The 14428-nt window shown below is 45.1% G+C and overlaps 1 protein-coding gene across 3 annotated transcripts; it reads left to right on the forward strand.

Annotated features, from left to right (window-relative positions):
* The first annotated feature begins 9825 nt into the window (after positions 1-9825).
* Positions 9826-14008, forward strand: LOC136505404 (ferredoxin-dependent glutamate synthase, chloroplastic-like). 3 transcript variants are annotated; one of them, XM_066500556.1, is made up of 9 exons: positions 9826-9987; positions 10073-10168; positions 10271-10376; positions 10562-10658; positions 11580-11695; positions 11777-11974; positions 12079-12189; positions 13475-13530; positions 13889-14008. In XM_066500556.1, exons 2-9 carry the CDS (start codon positions 10146-10148, stop codon positions 13941-13943), a joined length of 762 nt encoding a protein of 253 aa, XP_066356653.1. In that variant the 5' UTR covers positions 9826-9987; positions 10073-10145; the 3' UTR covers positions 13944-14008. The 3 variants fall into 3 exon arrangements, with proteins under 3 accessions (XP_066356653.1, XP_066356655.1, XP_066356654.1); XM_066500558.1 differs by lacking the exon at positions 13889-14008 and adding an exon at positions 12453-12539; XM_066500557.1 differs by lacking the exons at positions 13475-13530; positions 13889-14008 and adding an exon at positions 12453-12783.
* Positions 14009-14428: the final 420 nt, after the last annotated feature.

A 14428-nucleotide genomic window follows, 5' to 3' on the forward strand; every position in this document is an offset into this window, starting at 1 on the left:
ATTATTCTATTTAAAATGTTTCCTGTTGATTTAGTTAGTATGTTGTATTGTGGATGTGACTCTTTACTTGTTGGTACATTGATGTTTTATGCTTTATCATTTAATTATTTTTTTGATAATGACATCAATTAATTATTGGGTCACCGAAACTGATTCAGATTATGTTTTTGATATTGTCAATATTGTTTGTTGCTTCTCGGAGGTAGCGGCAGCGGCGGCTCCAAGCCCTATGTTGTTGTGTCCGCCAGGGCGGGCTATCAGCTGCTGCTCGAGGAGCTTAACGCGTAGCTCATCGACATCAGGCCGCTCAAGGATGCACGGGATGCCATCACGCCTGATCTCAAGGAGGCCAAAAAGAAGGTGGCTGCCGTGCTGTACAACGGGAAGGACAAAAACGGATTCATGAAGAAGCTGACACTAAGGTTTAAGGACCCGGAGAACACCTGTAGATACTTCTAATTGTTCCCCGGTTGGATTGATTAACTCCTTACCACAATTTAATGAACCAACAGCGTGTCTAGCATCAAATTGCTGGTGTGAAAATAAGAATTGTATCATCAAGATGGAAACAATAGAGTTCATTCAGCCCAATCTGTTAGCACACTTTTGATTTGTTGGTCTCCAAAATTTTAAGCCAACAATGACATTTTACAGTATTGTCAAGAGTTTTTCGATAATGATATTTAAGTTCTTTTTTGCATTTGCCCGAATGTTGCCGTAGAGTTAGCACGGCCAATAACATATGTTTCTCATGTTTTGAGTGACATTTTGTACACAAGTGAGTTTATGGGATGCCGAAAGAAGAAGCTATATTGGCATTGACAAATGCCATCTGAGAGTTGTTAGTTCTTTTGCCTTCTCAAAGAAAACAAAGAACTTTTTTTTTTGTTAGTGGTGGCAGGTTTGGTTCATTTTAGTTTTGTTATTTTTTTCTAGACATCACCATAGCGTTAGCATGAGCAGTATCCTAGTGTCTAAAGTGGACCGATACAACGTCCCAGATCCAGTGATCGAGTCCATGGATAGCGATGCCCGTAGACTCTGGCTGCTCACCTGCTCTGATGAATCGCGATTCCGGGCGTTGAAAAAGCAAGCTTTTATGCTGACTATAGTAATATATATATAACGATAATGATATATAAAAGCCGTCCAGGTTTGCTCGGCGCTGCAAAAACCGAGCAGAAAAGAAAAGCAGCGTGCACCGGCAACGAGTGAGTTCGTTGCTCACTTGCTTGGGTTGTGTAAGTTTAATACACCTTGTTCCTTTTTAAAAAAAAAAATATTCCCACATGTTTGTGATGATATGTATTCCCTTTACGTTTTGCAGATAGATAGATAGATATTTAGTTGGTCTCATTAAAACTGTGCCAAGGCTGAAGCATCATCATATTTATTGAGGATTGATTGAGAGGAGAGCAGCAGCGGGTCGTCAAGCTAAGCGTGAATAATCACCATGCTTGTCTCGTTGGCCTTGTCGTTGTTCTTGTGCCATAGAACCGGCAAAGTCGACGGCCACAGCAGTGACATGCTCGCGCTGCTCCATTTCAAGAAGACCATCGCCGCTGCCGGTGATTTTTTTTTTATTTTTAACACTTTTTGTAAACTAATTTTAAATCTAACATTGTTTTTTTCTTCAAAACTAACACTTTATGCCGCGCCTATTGCCATGGCGTGGCGAAACATCTGTGTCGCGTCATGCATGGTGGCGCGGCGGAAGGATGACGTGGCGAAAACCGAGGCCCCTGATCGGTGGCGCGGCAGAGCCGGATAAAAGGCCTGCGGCCCAGTCCCGCCTACCTGCCGCGTCGCCGCGCATTCACTCTGTCTGCCCACCGCGTCCACCCGCCTGGCCGCCGCGCCGCGCCCTCCCGCCACTCCCAAGTGCTGTCGGCGCCCGGCCCTCTGTTGCCGCCTCCCTCCCTCCCTTCCCTTCCATTCCCCGGCCGCCTCCCTCCCTCCTCGGCCTCGTTCAAGGTAATGACACACTTTTTATTTTTGTTTGAATAGTAGATTAAAATATTATGAATGAGAGTTAAGGTTAGGAGAAAAATTATGTTTGGGAACTATGGGCTATGATTTGGAGGAAGATATTAGTTTGATTTTGTCAATGTTACAGTTAATTATTTAGTTAGAAGTATGTTTACCATGTATATTTTTGTTGCTATAAGTGTTGGTTATATTATGTTTACCATGTATATTTTTATTGCTATAAGTGTTGGTTATATTATTTGAGTTGCAATGCAAATGATTATATTTTACATTAATTTGTGTTGTTTTGATTGATGTTTAATTTGAACCATTTTATTATATGGAAGACATGTTTCGGGAGCAGTTGTGGCGAAAACGGGACCGTCCTAGAGAATTATACCCCGACGAGTCTAGCAAAGATGCCCTCGTCCCTCTTGACCTCCCTATCCCTAACTGTGACTGTGGTCGTCCGGCCTACGTGTTTCAATCGAGACATCCGAACACAACGGCTCGTTGCTTCTACACATGCAGTCGTTTTAATGTAAGTAATTGTTTCTGTATGTTTTTTTTCTTCATTTGTATGACTAGGTTACTAATATTTTATTGGAATTTTATTGTGTAGACCCATGAGAGGTGTTTTTTTCTTTCAGTGGATCGACGGTGCAGACAAGTTTGACCACAGGTACCTCCTTTTCGACGATTGGTGGAGAGGGCGACATCCACGAGAGCACTTCGAGCAGTGGGTTCCACCTCCCCCTAACCCCCCTCCAATGACGGCTAAGGAGAAGCACTTAGCCGCAGTTAGACAACTCGAGGAATCTCCTCTGTGCGATTATGGAGATCGAGCTGTGATAAACTCTGAGAATACGTTGGAGTTTGTGTGTCCAAACAAGCATGAAGTAAGTGCAAAATGTATGTGTTGAAATGTTGAGCTATATGTGTTCATGTACTAATGTCACCTTATTTAGGTGTTTTCAATGGTGAAGTGTCGTTTCAAGGAGTGGTTGTATGGTCCTAAGAACCAATGGGCGGAAGAACTGCCAAATGTTAAGGAAAAGAAGAAAGAAAGGGTAATTTACAAAGCACCTCCTATCATGTGCGAATATGGTGTTAAATCCAACTATGGTCAAGTCCCTTCAGAGCTTGGAATAGGCCATTATTGCGGCCATATGGTTGACTATGATGAGGTTGGTTATTTTTGTGGAAAACATGAAATCGTATTTTGTTTCTTTTACTAAGACATATATGATATAAATTTTCGTTTGAACAGAGCACTAGGAAATGCAGGTGAGAATATTATGATGGTTAAGCTAAGTTCTTGGATGAACTGAAGGGGAGGCAAGTAATTGCACGGAAGAGGAGATATGGACCTGACTACGTCAACCTATTCGTTAAACATCACAAAGACAAGATGCGTGAGTTTGCTAGACAGCGCAGTATTCGTAACCCGATCGATGTTGAGCTTGACAAATGGGGATTGGAGAGACGGAGGGTGTTAGAGGAGGAGAGGGCAAGCAAGGAGGCAAGGGAGGAGACAAGAGTACAGATGCAGGTCTTGAACGAGCATGTTGTTGCATTATGTGCCAGTGAGTGCTTGAAGGCCATATTTTTCGTTGCCTGATTTTAAATGTAATATAATCGTGTTGCAAACTGATTGCATTTTATACATGAAGGGATTGGATGCAGCGAGTACCATGACGGAGAGGTGGCTCGTGCAAGGTATGAGGAAAAGAAGTTAGATGTGCATAGAACGTGAGCTGGTCACACCGTTCAATCACCGATTGTGTTGTCTGATGAGGGAGACGAGGATGATGATGACACTGGCAGACTGAGTAAGCTCATTGCTCTAGCAGAGGCGGACTTACAGGCGGAGGAGGCTGAGGACAACACTGGCAGACTCAGCAAGCTCATCGCTCTAGCAGAGGTGGGTTTGCAGGCGGAGGAGGCTGAGGACGACACTGGCAGACTGAAGCGAGCTCATTGCTCTAGCAGAGGCGGGCTTACAGGCGGAGGAGGATGACGATGTATTCTTCACTCAGGCCGCAGAGGCCGCAGATGAAGCAGAGGCCGCTTACTACAGGCAAAAGGTAGAGCAGGGCAATGCAGGTAACCCTAGCCACATCAATAGGGTTGTCATAGATGATTGGTATTCGGACGACGAGTTGCTTACTCAGTATGTTTCTGATTGAGGGTTTTTGATTACCCATGTATTGTACTATTGATTTTCTTTTGAACTATTGATGTATTGTACCCATGTATCATGTGCTCGGATTACCCATGGTGGATCTTAAGTGATCCCATCCGTTTTTCACCCTCCGACCCATTCGTTCGTCGCTCTCCGATGCATCCAAGTTTTTTTAATAATAGCGAATGCGTTGAGAATTTATAAAATGAACAAAATCGAGTGAAATTATTTTGAATACGGTTGGTTGGCATATATATCTTGCATGTTTCCCATGTATTTTAAAATAGTATCATGTAATTTATGTTATTAGCATCATATCAATGTAAAATAACAAGGCACACGGCGCGACACATTTGGCAGATCGATGTTCTCCTTTGGCGCGCAACCCTAAGCCCAGGTTCTACCGCGCCATAGCCAATGGCGCGGCAGTGACGCGCCAATGCCCACGGCGCGGTAGGACCAGCCTCAATTCCAATTGAACGGCAGTCGCTTCTTCTTCCTCCTACCCTTCCCTACCTTCATTAGATCTGGATGCGGTACGTAGTCATAACCATTATAAGGTGGCCACTGTGTCGGGTCAAGGTATGGCTCGAAGCTCATCTCCTAAATACTAACGGTGTTTGAACACAGATACAAGGGTGACATATATGACAGATCCTCATAGTTGTACCCGCGAACTCTGCAAGGCGTGATCATATGAGAGCAAGGGGCATGCATGATCTGAGGGACGTTGCAACCGCACTCTACCTTTTCAAGATCAATTCGGTAGTTTCGTCCACCATAATGTTCGTCGCCCAAGCTTGTGCCACCCTTGCCCCGTACACTAAAGATATGGCGGCGGGGTCCATACGGCTCGGCGGTGTGCTGCTTGGCCAATTCCTCGGCCTCCTTCAAATGTTCTGCTCCGGCCTTTCCAAAACACCCCTGCTCAGCTATATTCCTCTACGTAAGTTCCCACCTCTTGATAAAATATTCGCTGCACTTATGAAAGGAGAACTCAATAATTTTAGACACAAGCAACGATCGAACTCCGATAAATACACGGTTGAAGGACACTGAGGAGTTAGTGGTCATGATGTCATACCTGAAACCCCCTCATCATATGCTAATGCCCACTGAACCTTCTGTTTCATCTACGCCTCTAAGCAGACCTTTCCTGCTTCATTTACCATCTTGTCTAGTTCTCACTTTGTCTCCTTGAACTGGTGCTCTATACATACACAACATAGAGCCTTTACCTTGTCACATACCTCCTGCTTCCTCTGACATCGCTAGAAATTAGCGGCAAAGTGTCTCATGCACCATCTATGCACTAGAGGCGGGAACCCATCTATATGCTCAGCTGCAGCATTAAGAAGCCCTAGGTGATGATCCGAGATCAAACATATAGTCCGAGATGGGCCTAGCACTTGTACACATAAAAGCCGCATGAACCATAACCACAATTCATTGTTCTCTCCCTCTGCCAAAGCAAATGCCATGGGTACTATCTCGTCCTCAGGATCAACAGCAACAACCATCATCAAGGTGCCCCTATACTTTTCTATCAGGAAAGTGCCATCAACAAGTACGACTGGCCGACAAAACTGGAATACATGTTCTGTTTGCGCGAACGACCAAAACACACGATAGAGGACATGCCTCACTGAGTCCCAAAAACACATCCCTCCGGTGTCCACAAACTATTTCAAGCCAGGGTTGTAGTAATGCATTACACATAAAATGCGGGGCACCCTATTGTACGCTTCCTCCCAACTACCCCATCGAATCACCAGGGCAATTTGCTTAGCACGCTAAGCCTTTCCGTACTTCACATCGTACTTAACAAATCCAGATATGGACTGTTATAAAGAAGACACTGAAATGTCGTTATTGTCATCAATGAGCCCCAATATACGACGGGCAAGGTAACGTGTAGTGAGCTGTTGATGATTTTCCTTCCCCCTATTTGTTAGGCAAGTGTGGGGTTCGACAACTTTACTTATCCTCCACTTGCCATCACTCTATTTCTTTCGTGCATTTAACCTCCACATACAACCATTTTTGCATATCACGTGGTACCTCAACTCCTGGTCTGAATGAGTGACGTTGTACGGCCTATGGTGATACATAGCATAGTCCTAAAGGAAAAGCTTCATCTCTAACATTGTATTGAATATCATCCCCTTCCTAAGGGTTTTTTTCTCATGGTCATACAATGATTTCCTACACATCTGGAGACCGGTGTCACAAACTGCCATATCCGTCATGCTCACATCCCTATAGTTCGGAACGCCCCTAAAAGGTACGTTCATCGACTATAGTTGCTCAAGCTTAGTCGTTGTGTAAGGTGGTGGTGGAATATACTGTTGTGCTTCGCTAATTCTGACCCATGAATCATAAGGGGTATCATTTGCTGCCAAATCTGTGACTAGTCTACCCTGAGCTTGGATACTATGCAAAGCCTCAGTTGGTACCGGTAATAGCATAGTATGAACCGGTACTGGCATGGCATCAACCGATGTTGGCATAGCATCTGTACCTCCTTGGTCATCATCAGAATCGTCTAAATCACTGCTAACTACATCATCGATCCTGTCCTCCTCCTCCCGTTCAAACTCGTTCACATCGAAGTCATTGCTTATACAGCCTACTGCAGTTGAATAAAACTGCTCCTACGTCAACTGACTGTCCAAATCCATGTTACCCTGAGTTGCTTCCCCTTCGACCCCTAATTCTTATTCATTGCCTCCAACACCGTCGATGGACGGGTTGTCTTGGACACCCTGCATTCTATACCCATTCTCCACCACCACCTCAGCCATGGGCACATTGTAACCTTGGAGCACCCTAGTATAGCGGGACCAGTGTGCAGGGTCGCGCAAGGGCATGAGAACATAGTGTGCCCTAATCTTTCCAGTAGCAAACCTTCCCTTCAGTATGAAATCACCGCCAAACTTTGCATTCAAATGGACACAAAGGTCGTTGAAGTTAGGAGGTTCATCAAACCATTCCAATTCTTCTTCCATATCCTCAAACATACCATCTTCTCTCCTAACACTTTCTCTGTATAAAACTCTAACACAACAATTCATCTATAAAAGTATTTCAAGAAACTTCATCAATTCGTCGAAATCGTCGTACGTAATGTCCATAGTAATATTAATACATATTCTAACTATAACTATACTAACTAATCTAATATTAACATCTATACAAGGCTAACTACAACAACTAATGTATAACTAGACTCACTAGGGGAGTACCTCGCGGCAGCGACGCTCGTCCTCGCGGTGGCGGCAGTCACGGGCGCTGCAGTGAGGGCGGTGGCGGGCGCGGCGGTGGCCGGAGGCCGCGGCGGGCGACCGGAGGGGGTGGCGCGCCGGCCTGCGGGCGGGGCAGGAGCGGCCGGTGGCGTGCGTGGCGCGCCCGGCGGCAGGAGCGGCGGGCAGGCGCTGTCGGTGTCAGGCGCGGCGGGCAGGCGAGGCGGCGGGCACGCGCTGTGGGCGCCAAGGCGCGGCGAGCAGGCTGCTAGACGCGGCGGGCGCGGCAGGCGGGATTGGGCCGCGGGCCTTTTATCTGGCTCTGCCGCGCCACCGATCAGGGCGCGTCACTGCCGCGCCAAGATCGGTGGCGCGGCAGAGCCTGCCACGTCACCGGTTAGCAGCTCCCGGTCTTCGCCACGTCATCCTCCCGCCGCGCCACCATGCATGGCGCAGCATAAATGTGGCCAAAAGTGTTAGTTTGGAAAAAAAACAGTGTTAGATTTAAAATTAGTTTAAAAAAAAGTGTTAAAAATAAAAAAAAATTCCCGCCGGTGATCCGAACGGAGCCCGGAAGTCGTGGAACAGGAACACCCTGTTTTGCCGGTGGGACGGCGTCTTCTGCACCCGGAAGCACCCCGGGCGTGTGATAGCGCAGGACCTTAGCGGCCAAGGTTTGTCAGGCCCTATCTCCCCCTACCTTGGAAACCTAACGCTGCTTAGGGAGCTCACTCTCTCCGACAACAGTCTGTCTGGCCCGTTGCCTCCTCTGAACCGTCTCCACAGACTAGAGGTTCTTGATCTAGGCTACAACTCATTGCATGATACGATCCCGGATGTGGTAGCAAATTGTTCTAATTTAAGGACGATAGACCTCTACCATAACAACCTAGTTGGTGAAATCCCCCTCAAACTGGGTCTCCTTTCCAATCTTGTGGTCTTAGTGTCTTACGGCTTTCACGGAACAGGCTGTCAGGAATGGTACCCCGAACCATCAGCAACATCAGTCATATGGAGAAGATCGCTCTGTCATATAATCAGCTGACGGGAAACATTCCTGGCGAGCTGGGGCAATTGCTGGATTTATCCTACTTAGCCCTCGGTGGGAATAACCTGTCGGATGGCAAGTGGCATACCGCACTCTCTTCTTAACATGTCATATCTTCAGGTACTCGCCATGGAAAGCAATATGGTGGGAGGGACGCTGCCGCCTAGCATTGGCGATGCCCTCCCTGATCTCCAAATGCTTGTCCTGGGACGGAACCTGCTTCGAGGTTACATCCCAGCATCCCTAGGCAATGCTTCCAATCTAATGTTAGTAGATTCGTCATCTAACAATTTCGCTGGTACGGTTGGAGAATGAATCCGCAAGCTGATGAACCTAACAATATATCTGAATCTCAATGACAACAACCTTATGGGCCAAATCCTCTCCTCTGTTACTAATCATACTCAGCTGACATTGCTAAATCTGAAGAATAACTACTTCGTTGGATCAATCCCCTCCTCTGTTAGCAATCTTAGTCAGTTGAGCTTCCTATCTCTCGCTAGCAACAGCTTCACCGGGTCAATCCCTTCCTCTATTAGCAATCTTAGTCAGCTGAGTACACTTTCTCTTGCCCAACAACAACTTCCAAGGTATCGTACCTTAAACTGATGCTTCTGCTGGTCTAACACAAAGCGAGCCTTCATAAGGGTTTTATATGTCAGAATCCGTACTGAACTAGTGACGGCCACTACGTGAAAAACGGTTTGCAGCAACGGCACAAATTTTTTGTAGGGGCAGCTGGTGATGGAGCCGCCCCTACAGTGGAGTGCTGGAGACCCACGAGACCAGCCGCCTCTACAAATTGAACAGTAAGGGCGGCTGGTGATACGAGCCGTCCCTACAAATGAGTCGGATTTGTAGGGGCGGCTCACTCACTAGCCGCCCCCGGTATTGTTATTTATAGGGGCGGCCGGTGAGAGAGCCGCCCCTATAAATTCCGTATGTACAGTATCGAGTCACCCCAAATATCTGCACCGCCCGCCCTAAAAAAATCAGCCAGTACCACCCGGCGCGACGAGTTTCTCAGCCGCAGCCGCCGAACCACCCGGTGCCGAGGCACTAGGCGCGCTTGCTTCCCCTGCCGCCCCCATGGCACCGAAGCGCCCGGCGACGGCGGCCTCGGGGTCGGCATCCGAGACATCCAACGCGGAGGCGGACGCGGGCCACCACCAGCCATCCTCCCCGTCCCCGTCCAAGACGCCACCGCCCAACCCTAACCCTAAGTCCGCCGCCGCTGGCCCTACCTCGGTGGTGGAGGACTTCACCCCGGATCCGACTCCGAGGCCGCCTACGACTCTGACGCGGACCACCGCCCCGCATCCCGGAAGGCGGCGGCAGCGTCGTCGCCCTCGCGCAAGCCCAGGAGCCCCAGGCCGCGCTCCCGCTCCCGCTCCCGCTCCCCGGACGCCTCCTCATTCTCCGCGCTGACCCCGCCGCCAGAGACGGCGCTCCGGATCTCTGGCCTCCGGATCTCCTCCCCTTGCTCGACGATGGCCCAAATCTGCCCATAGCCGCAGCTCTGAAGGTGGAGCTTCATCTCCTAGGTGAGTGGCTAGCGGATCCTGTCTCCCTCTTCCTAACTCTCCCTCACCCTCACCCTCTCCCTCTCCCTCTCCCTCTCCCTCACAGATCGATCCTGGTGGGGCTTCTTCCGCAGAGGCAGCTATTGTGGAGCTCAGATCTGCTCAAAATTCTTTCAAAAATGGGTATCTCACTGCTCTCAAGGTCTGTCTATCTTTGCCATCCAGTTAACATAGTTATACTGTCGATATTATGAAGTCTGAATTTCCACTACAATTGTTTAATCCGTACACATTGTTCGGACAGCTATTGTGGAGCTCAGATCTTTGAAATTTATGGTCTTGGTCAAGAAGTTGTTGATCTTGCCTTCTGTGGAAGTGTATCAAAAATTGGAGGTCTCACACTTGACGAGGTAGTTAAAATCAAGTAGCAAATGCCACAAAAATTGTCTAGTATTCCTATCTGCCCTTTTTTTCCACTTTAGCTCTTTTTTTTTGTTCCGGCACACTGTTTAGAAGGCCTCTCCCCTCTCCTGTAGTTGATTTACGTCTTATATCTTTGTGACTTACTAACACTTCTAGCACTATCCTTGTAAAGCTGGGTAGAGAGACCTTATCATTCTGGGTGACGGCATTCTCTGAAGATACTGCGAAGAGGCTAGAAAACTTTGGATTTATCCAATCCAGACCTGGAGGTAGTGTCTATCCTATAACTCATGCTAAATTTTATGTTTTGGATGCATGTAACCTGGCATTTTCTTACAGGACTACATTGTTTTATCATGATGTGGTTTTTTCATGATCTTATCTGGTTTTGGTGTGGTATTGTATGCTATAACACATACTATTGCATCACTAGTTTGTGAATTGTGATCTAAGTTTATTTCAGCTTTCCTAGAGATTTATCAATAAAGAAGTGTCTCCGTGCCTCATCCTGTCATGTAGCATGACAATTTTAAGCTGTACTCTAGCACATTTATTTTACTTGTAGAGATCTCTCTCCAGCCGTACTGCCTAGAATCAACTGCATAGCTACGCTTTTTTTAGTCTAGGGCCTTGTTCACTTTGCAAATTTTTTGAACCTGATGAATAGTACCACTTTCGTCTTATTTGGCAAATATTGTCCAATCGTGGACCAACTAGGCTCAAAAGATTCATCTCGTGATTTCCAACTAAACTGTGTAATTAGTTATTTTTTTTACCTACATTTAATACTCCATGCAAGCGGCTAAAAATTGATGTAATGGAGAGAGAGTGAAAAAACTTGGAATTTGGATGGCATCTAAACAAGGCCTAGATTTAATGCCACCTTCTATCTTTCCCTCAAACATACTATCTTTTAGTCAGTACAGCATAGTACTTGTTAGACGACATGCCTTGGGCCTTGTGGCCCAGGTATAGTCAGCCAGGCAATGTGCGGCCTTGGACTCCAAGTCTGGCATGTATTGTAGATTGACTTGTATTTGGTAAGGGATATCGGAGGACGGCTCTGTTTCTATAAGATGTCCCTGTCCCTACCTATACATATACATGTACCATGTATCTCTCTAATCAATATATTAATTCTTGCTGTATACTCTGGTTTCAGTACTGAATTATGTTTTTCTTTTGAATAGGTGAATACCATGCGAATAATCCTGAGATGACCAAGCTGCTGCACAAAGCAATTCGTGAGAAAAGAGATAATGCGTACACTGTCTACCAACAACATCTTGCAAGCCGTCCTGTCAATGTAAGTAGTGATCCTTCAGGTTGCTAATTATTGAATTTTTTTTTTGGTTACCACGAAGCTCATAGTGTCTTTTTTCTGTAGGTTTTTCGAGATCTTCTTGAACTGAAAAGTGATCGTGCACCTATTCCTATTGGCAAAGTGGAGCCTGCAACCTCCATTGTTGAACGTTTTTGTACTGGTGGAATGTCCCTCGGAGCCATTTCAAGGGAGACACATGAAGCTATTGCAATTGCAATGAATAGAATAGGTGGAAAATCTAACTCAGGAGAAGGTGGTGAGGTGGGTCATATAAATTCCTTTACAACATAGCTGATTATCTCTGTCAGGCTTTTCAAGTGGAATCTGCAACACAGAATTGCTTATGGACTTGTCATTTTGCACAGGATCCAATCCGTTGGAATCCCCTCACAGATGTTGTAGATGGTTATTCTCCAACACTTCCTCATCTCAAAGGTCTTCAGAATGGTGACACAGCCACAAGTGCCATTAAGCAGGTGGATTATCATAGTTCATTTCTTTTCAAGCATTTCTTTTGATAAGTTCTCTTAGTTACATGGACTAACTTGACTAATGGCTGTCCACTAAACCTGATTTTCCAGTATCATCAATCAAAGCAACTCATCATTCCATGTTCATGAAACTAGAACTGTATTTATGGTCCATGCACAGCCTTAACCTGTCTAAAATGAAGTGCAGTTGCTAGGAACCCAAGTTTTATCTGCTTGGAGCACTATTATTTATATTATCTAATTTGCAGATAGCTGATGCGATTGAGAATGAGAAGGAATTTTCAAGGCATTTCAAATCTATAATGTCGAAAGAGCTGTCTGTGGTCAGGTAGCAGGTGTGTCTGGAGAAGAATAAGAGCTCATAGTATTATTTTTTCCCGATGTGTAGCTATTAGATCTAGTTGAGTACTTACTACATTCATTTTTAGTCTTCGCAAAGCATCTGAAAACTTGTCTCAGATTTGCTTATCAAGCCTGACCAACGCCCATCTTACATGTAGTTCAAACACAGATAAGTCATGATGGAGTTGTGCATGAGAAATATATGTTCTGGTCGAATTTGAATTGTAAATTTAATTTTTTTTTGCGGAAAAATGATTTGTAGGGGCGGTTGGTACTGTAGTCGCCCCTACAAATCGATTTGTAGGGGCGGCTGGTGTTCCCAGACCGCCCCTATAAATCGATTTGTAGGGGCGGCTATAGTACCAACCGCCCCTACAAATCGATTTATAGGGGCGGTTGAAAACACCAGCCGCCCCTACAAATCGATTTGTAGGGGCGGTCTGGGAACCGCCCCTATAAATGCATGATTTGTAGAGACCCTTGCGTAGGGGCGGCTAGGCAAACCGCCCCTACAGAGCCTCTGGAGCCGCCCCTAAAAATCGTATTCTACGTAGTGGGCCACATTCAGCTTCTGTTTATGTCACACTTCTACCTAGTACAGGATTGGATTTTTTAGGCAATATATACAAGTCGTATGTGTATGCCATGTAAACAACGCACTACTAGAGAACAGACTTTAGAACGATGTCCTAATTTGGCATTAGCCTCGGCATTTTTTGCCCCCAAGACTAAAGGTTCCTGCCCAATGGTCGTTCGTGGGGCAGGGATCTTTAGTCCCGGTTTGGGTGATGCCTCGGGAATAAAGATTAATCTTTAGTCCCGGTTTGGCCCCCTAACCGGGACTAATTATCCTGGCCTATAGACCAGCTCATTTCTTCCTCCCCGAGTCCGAGCCATTCCATTCAAACTCACTGCCTCTGTTCTTCAGCTTGCTGTTGTTCTTGCTCTCTCCACCTCCATTGGTGTTGCTCTTCGATTTTGGAGGTAACAAACTTAATCCTCTTATGTTTTATCAGTAGCTTATCTCATTTTACGATGTAGATGCATGCGTAACTTTATATGTTGGACTTTATTATGATTTTATGTCATTTTTAGCTCAAAATCACATGATGATTTGCATATATGTTTGGATAAACAAAAGTTAAATTAGTTCATCAAAATCACTTATAGTTTAGTATTGCTAGTATATGTAGTACATTTTATGGTTTAGTTAGATAAATAAATATTTTTATTTTTTTAATATATTACTTTAGAAATGAGAAATTTACAATAGTTTGCAAAAATAAGTATAGAAAGTAACTTGATATGGTGGATTTGATTATGATTTCTATGTCATTTTTAGCTCAAAATCTTGTCAGAAGATTATGAAAGAAATGTCTGAATTACACCCTTCATAGTGAAGAAAGATCCAAGCATCATGTTAAATGATGAAGACACTCCATGGTTACGACAAGATCATAACCAAGGGTCATACGTCAAGAAGAAATTCATTGTTGTGCCCGCATGATACAACGATGCATGTTTAATATATTATGTTTTAGAGACAGATATTATGTAATATGTTATGACTTCACATTGTAATATGTTTAATATATGTTTCAAATTTCATAAGTGTATGACATAGTTTTAGAAAGTCTATATGAGATTCAAGAATTTGTGACTAGTGTTTGATAAAACTTTCTCAAATGGGAAAATGAGCTATGTAACAATTGTAGATCTTGCTGAGATGATCAAACTTGGTATTCAGAGTTTTTTCATCTGAGGTCATTTAGTGTCTCATTTGAGTAAGTTTGACCAAGTCAAATTTGGTCAAATGAAAAAACAACACTTTGACTCTAGTATTATAAACTCTAAATGACTTCAAATTGAAAAGTTTTGAATA

Source organism: Miscanthus floridulus, chromosome 14 (genome assembly GCF_019320115.1).
Source record: "Miscanthus floridulus cultivar M001 chromosome 14, ASM1932011v1, whole genome shotgun sequence".
Lineage (NCBI taxonomy): Eukaryota > Viridiplantae > Streptophyta > Magnoliopsida > Poales > Poaceae > Miscanthus > Miscanthus floridulus.

Excerpts from the sequence above, each read along its gene's own strand:
- LOC136505404 (XM_066500556.1), top strand. The coding sequence starts at position 10,146 with ATGGGTATCTCACTGCTCTCAAG. Across the intron at positions 10,169-10,270 it reads GGTATCTCACTGCTCTCAAG|CTATTGTGGAGCTCAGATCT; the intron begins GTCTGTCTATCT and ends TTGTTCGGACAG. Across the intron at positions 13,531-13,888 it reads GTTGCTCTTCGATTTTGGAG|CTCAAAATCTTGTCAGAAGA; the intron begins GTAACAAACTTA and ends TGTCATTTTTAG.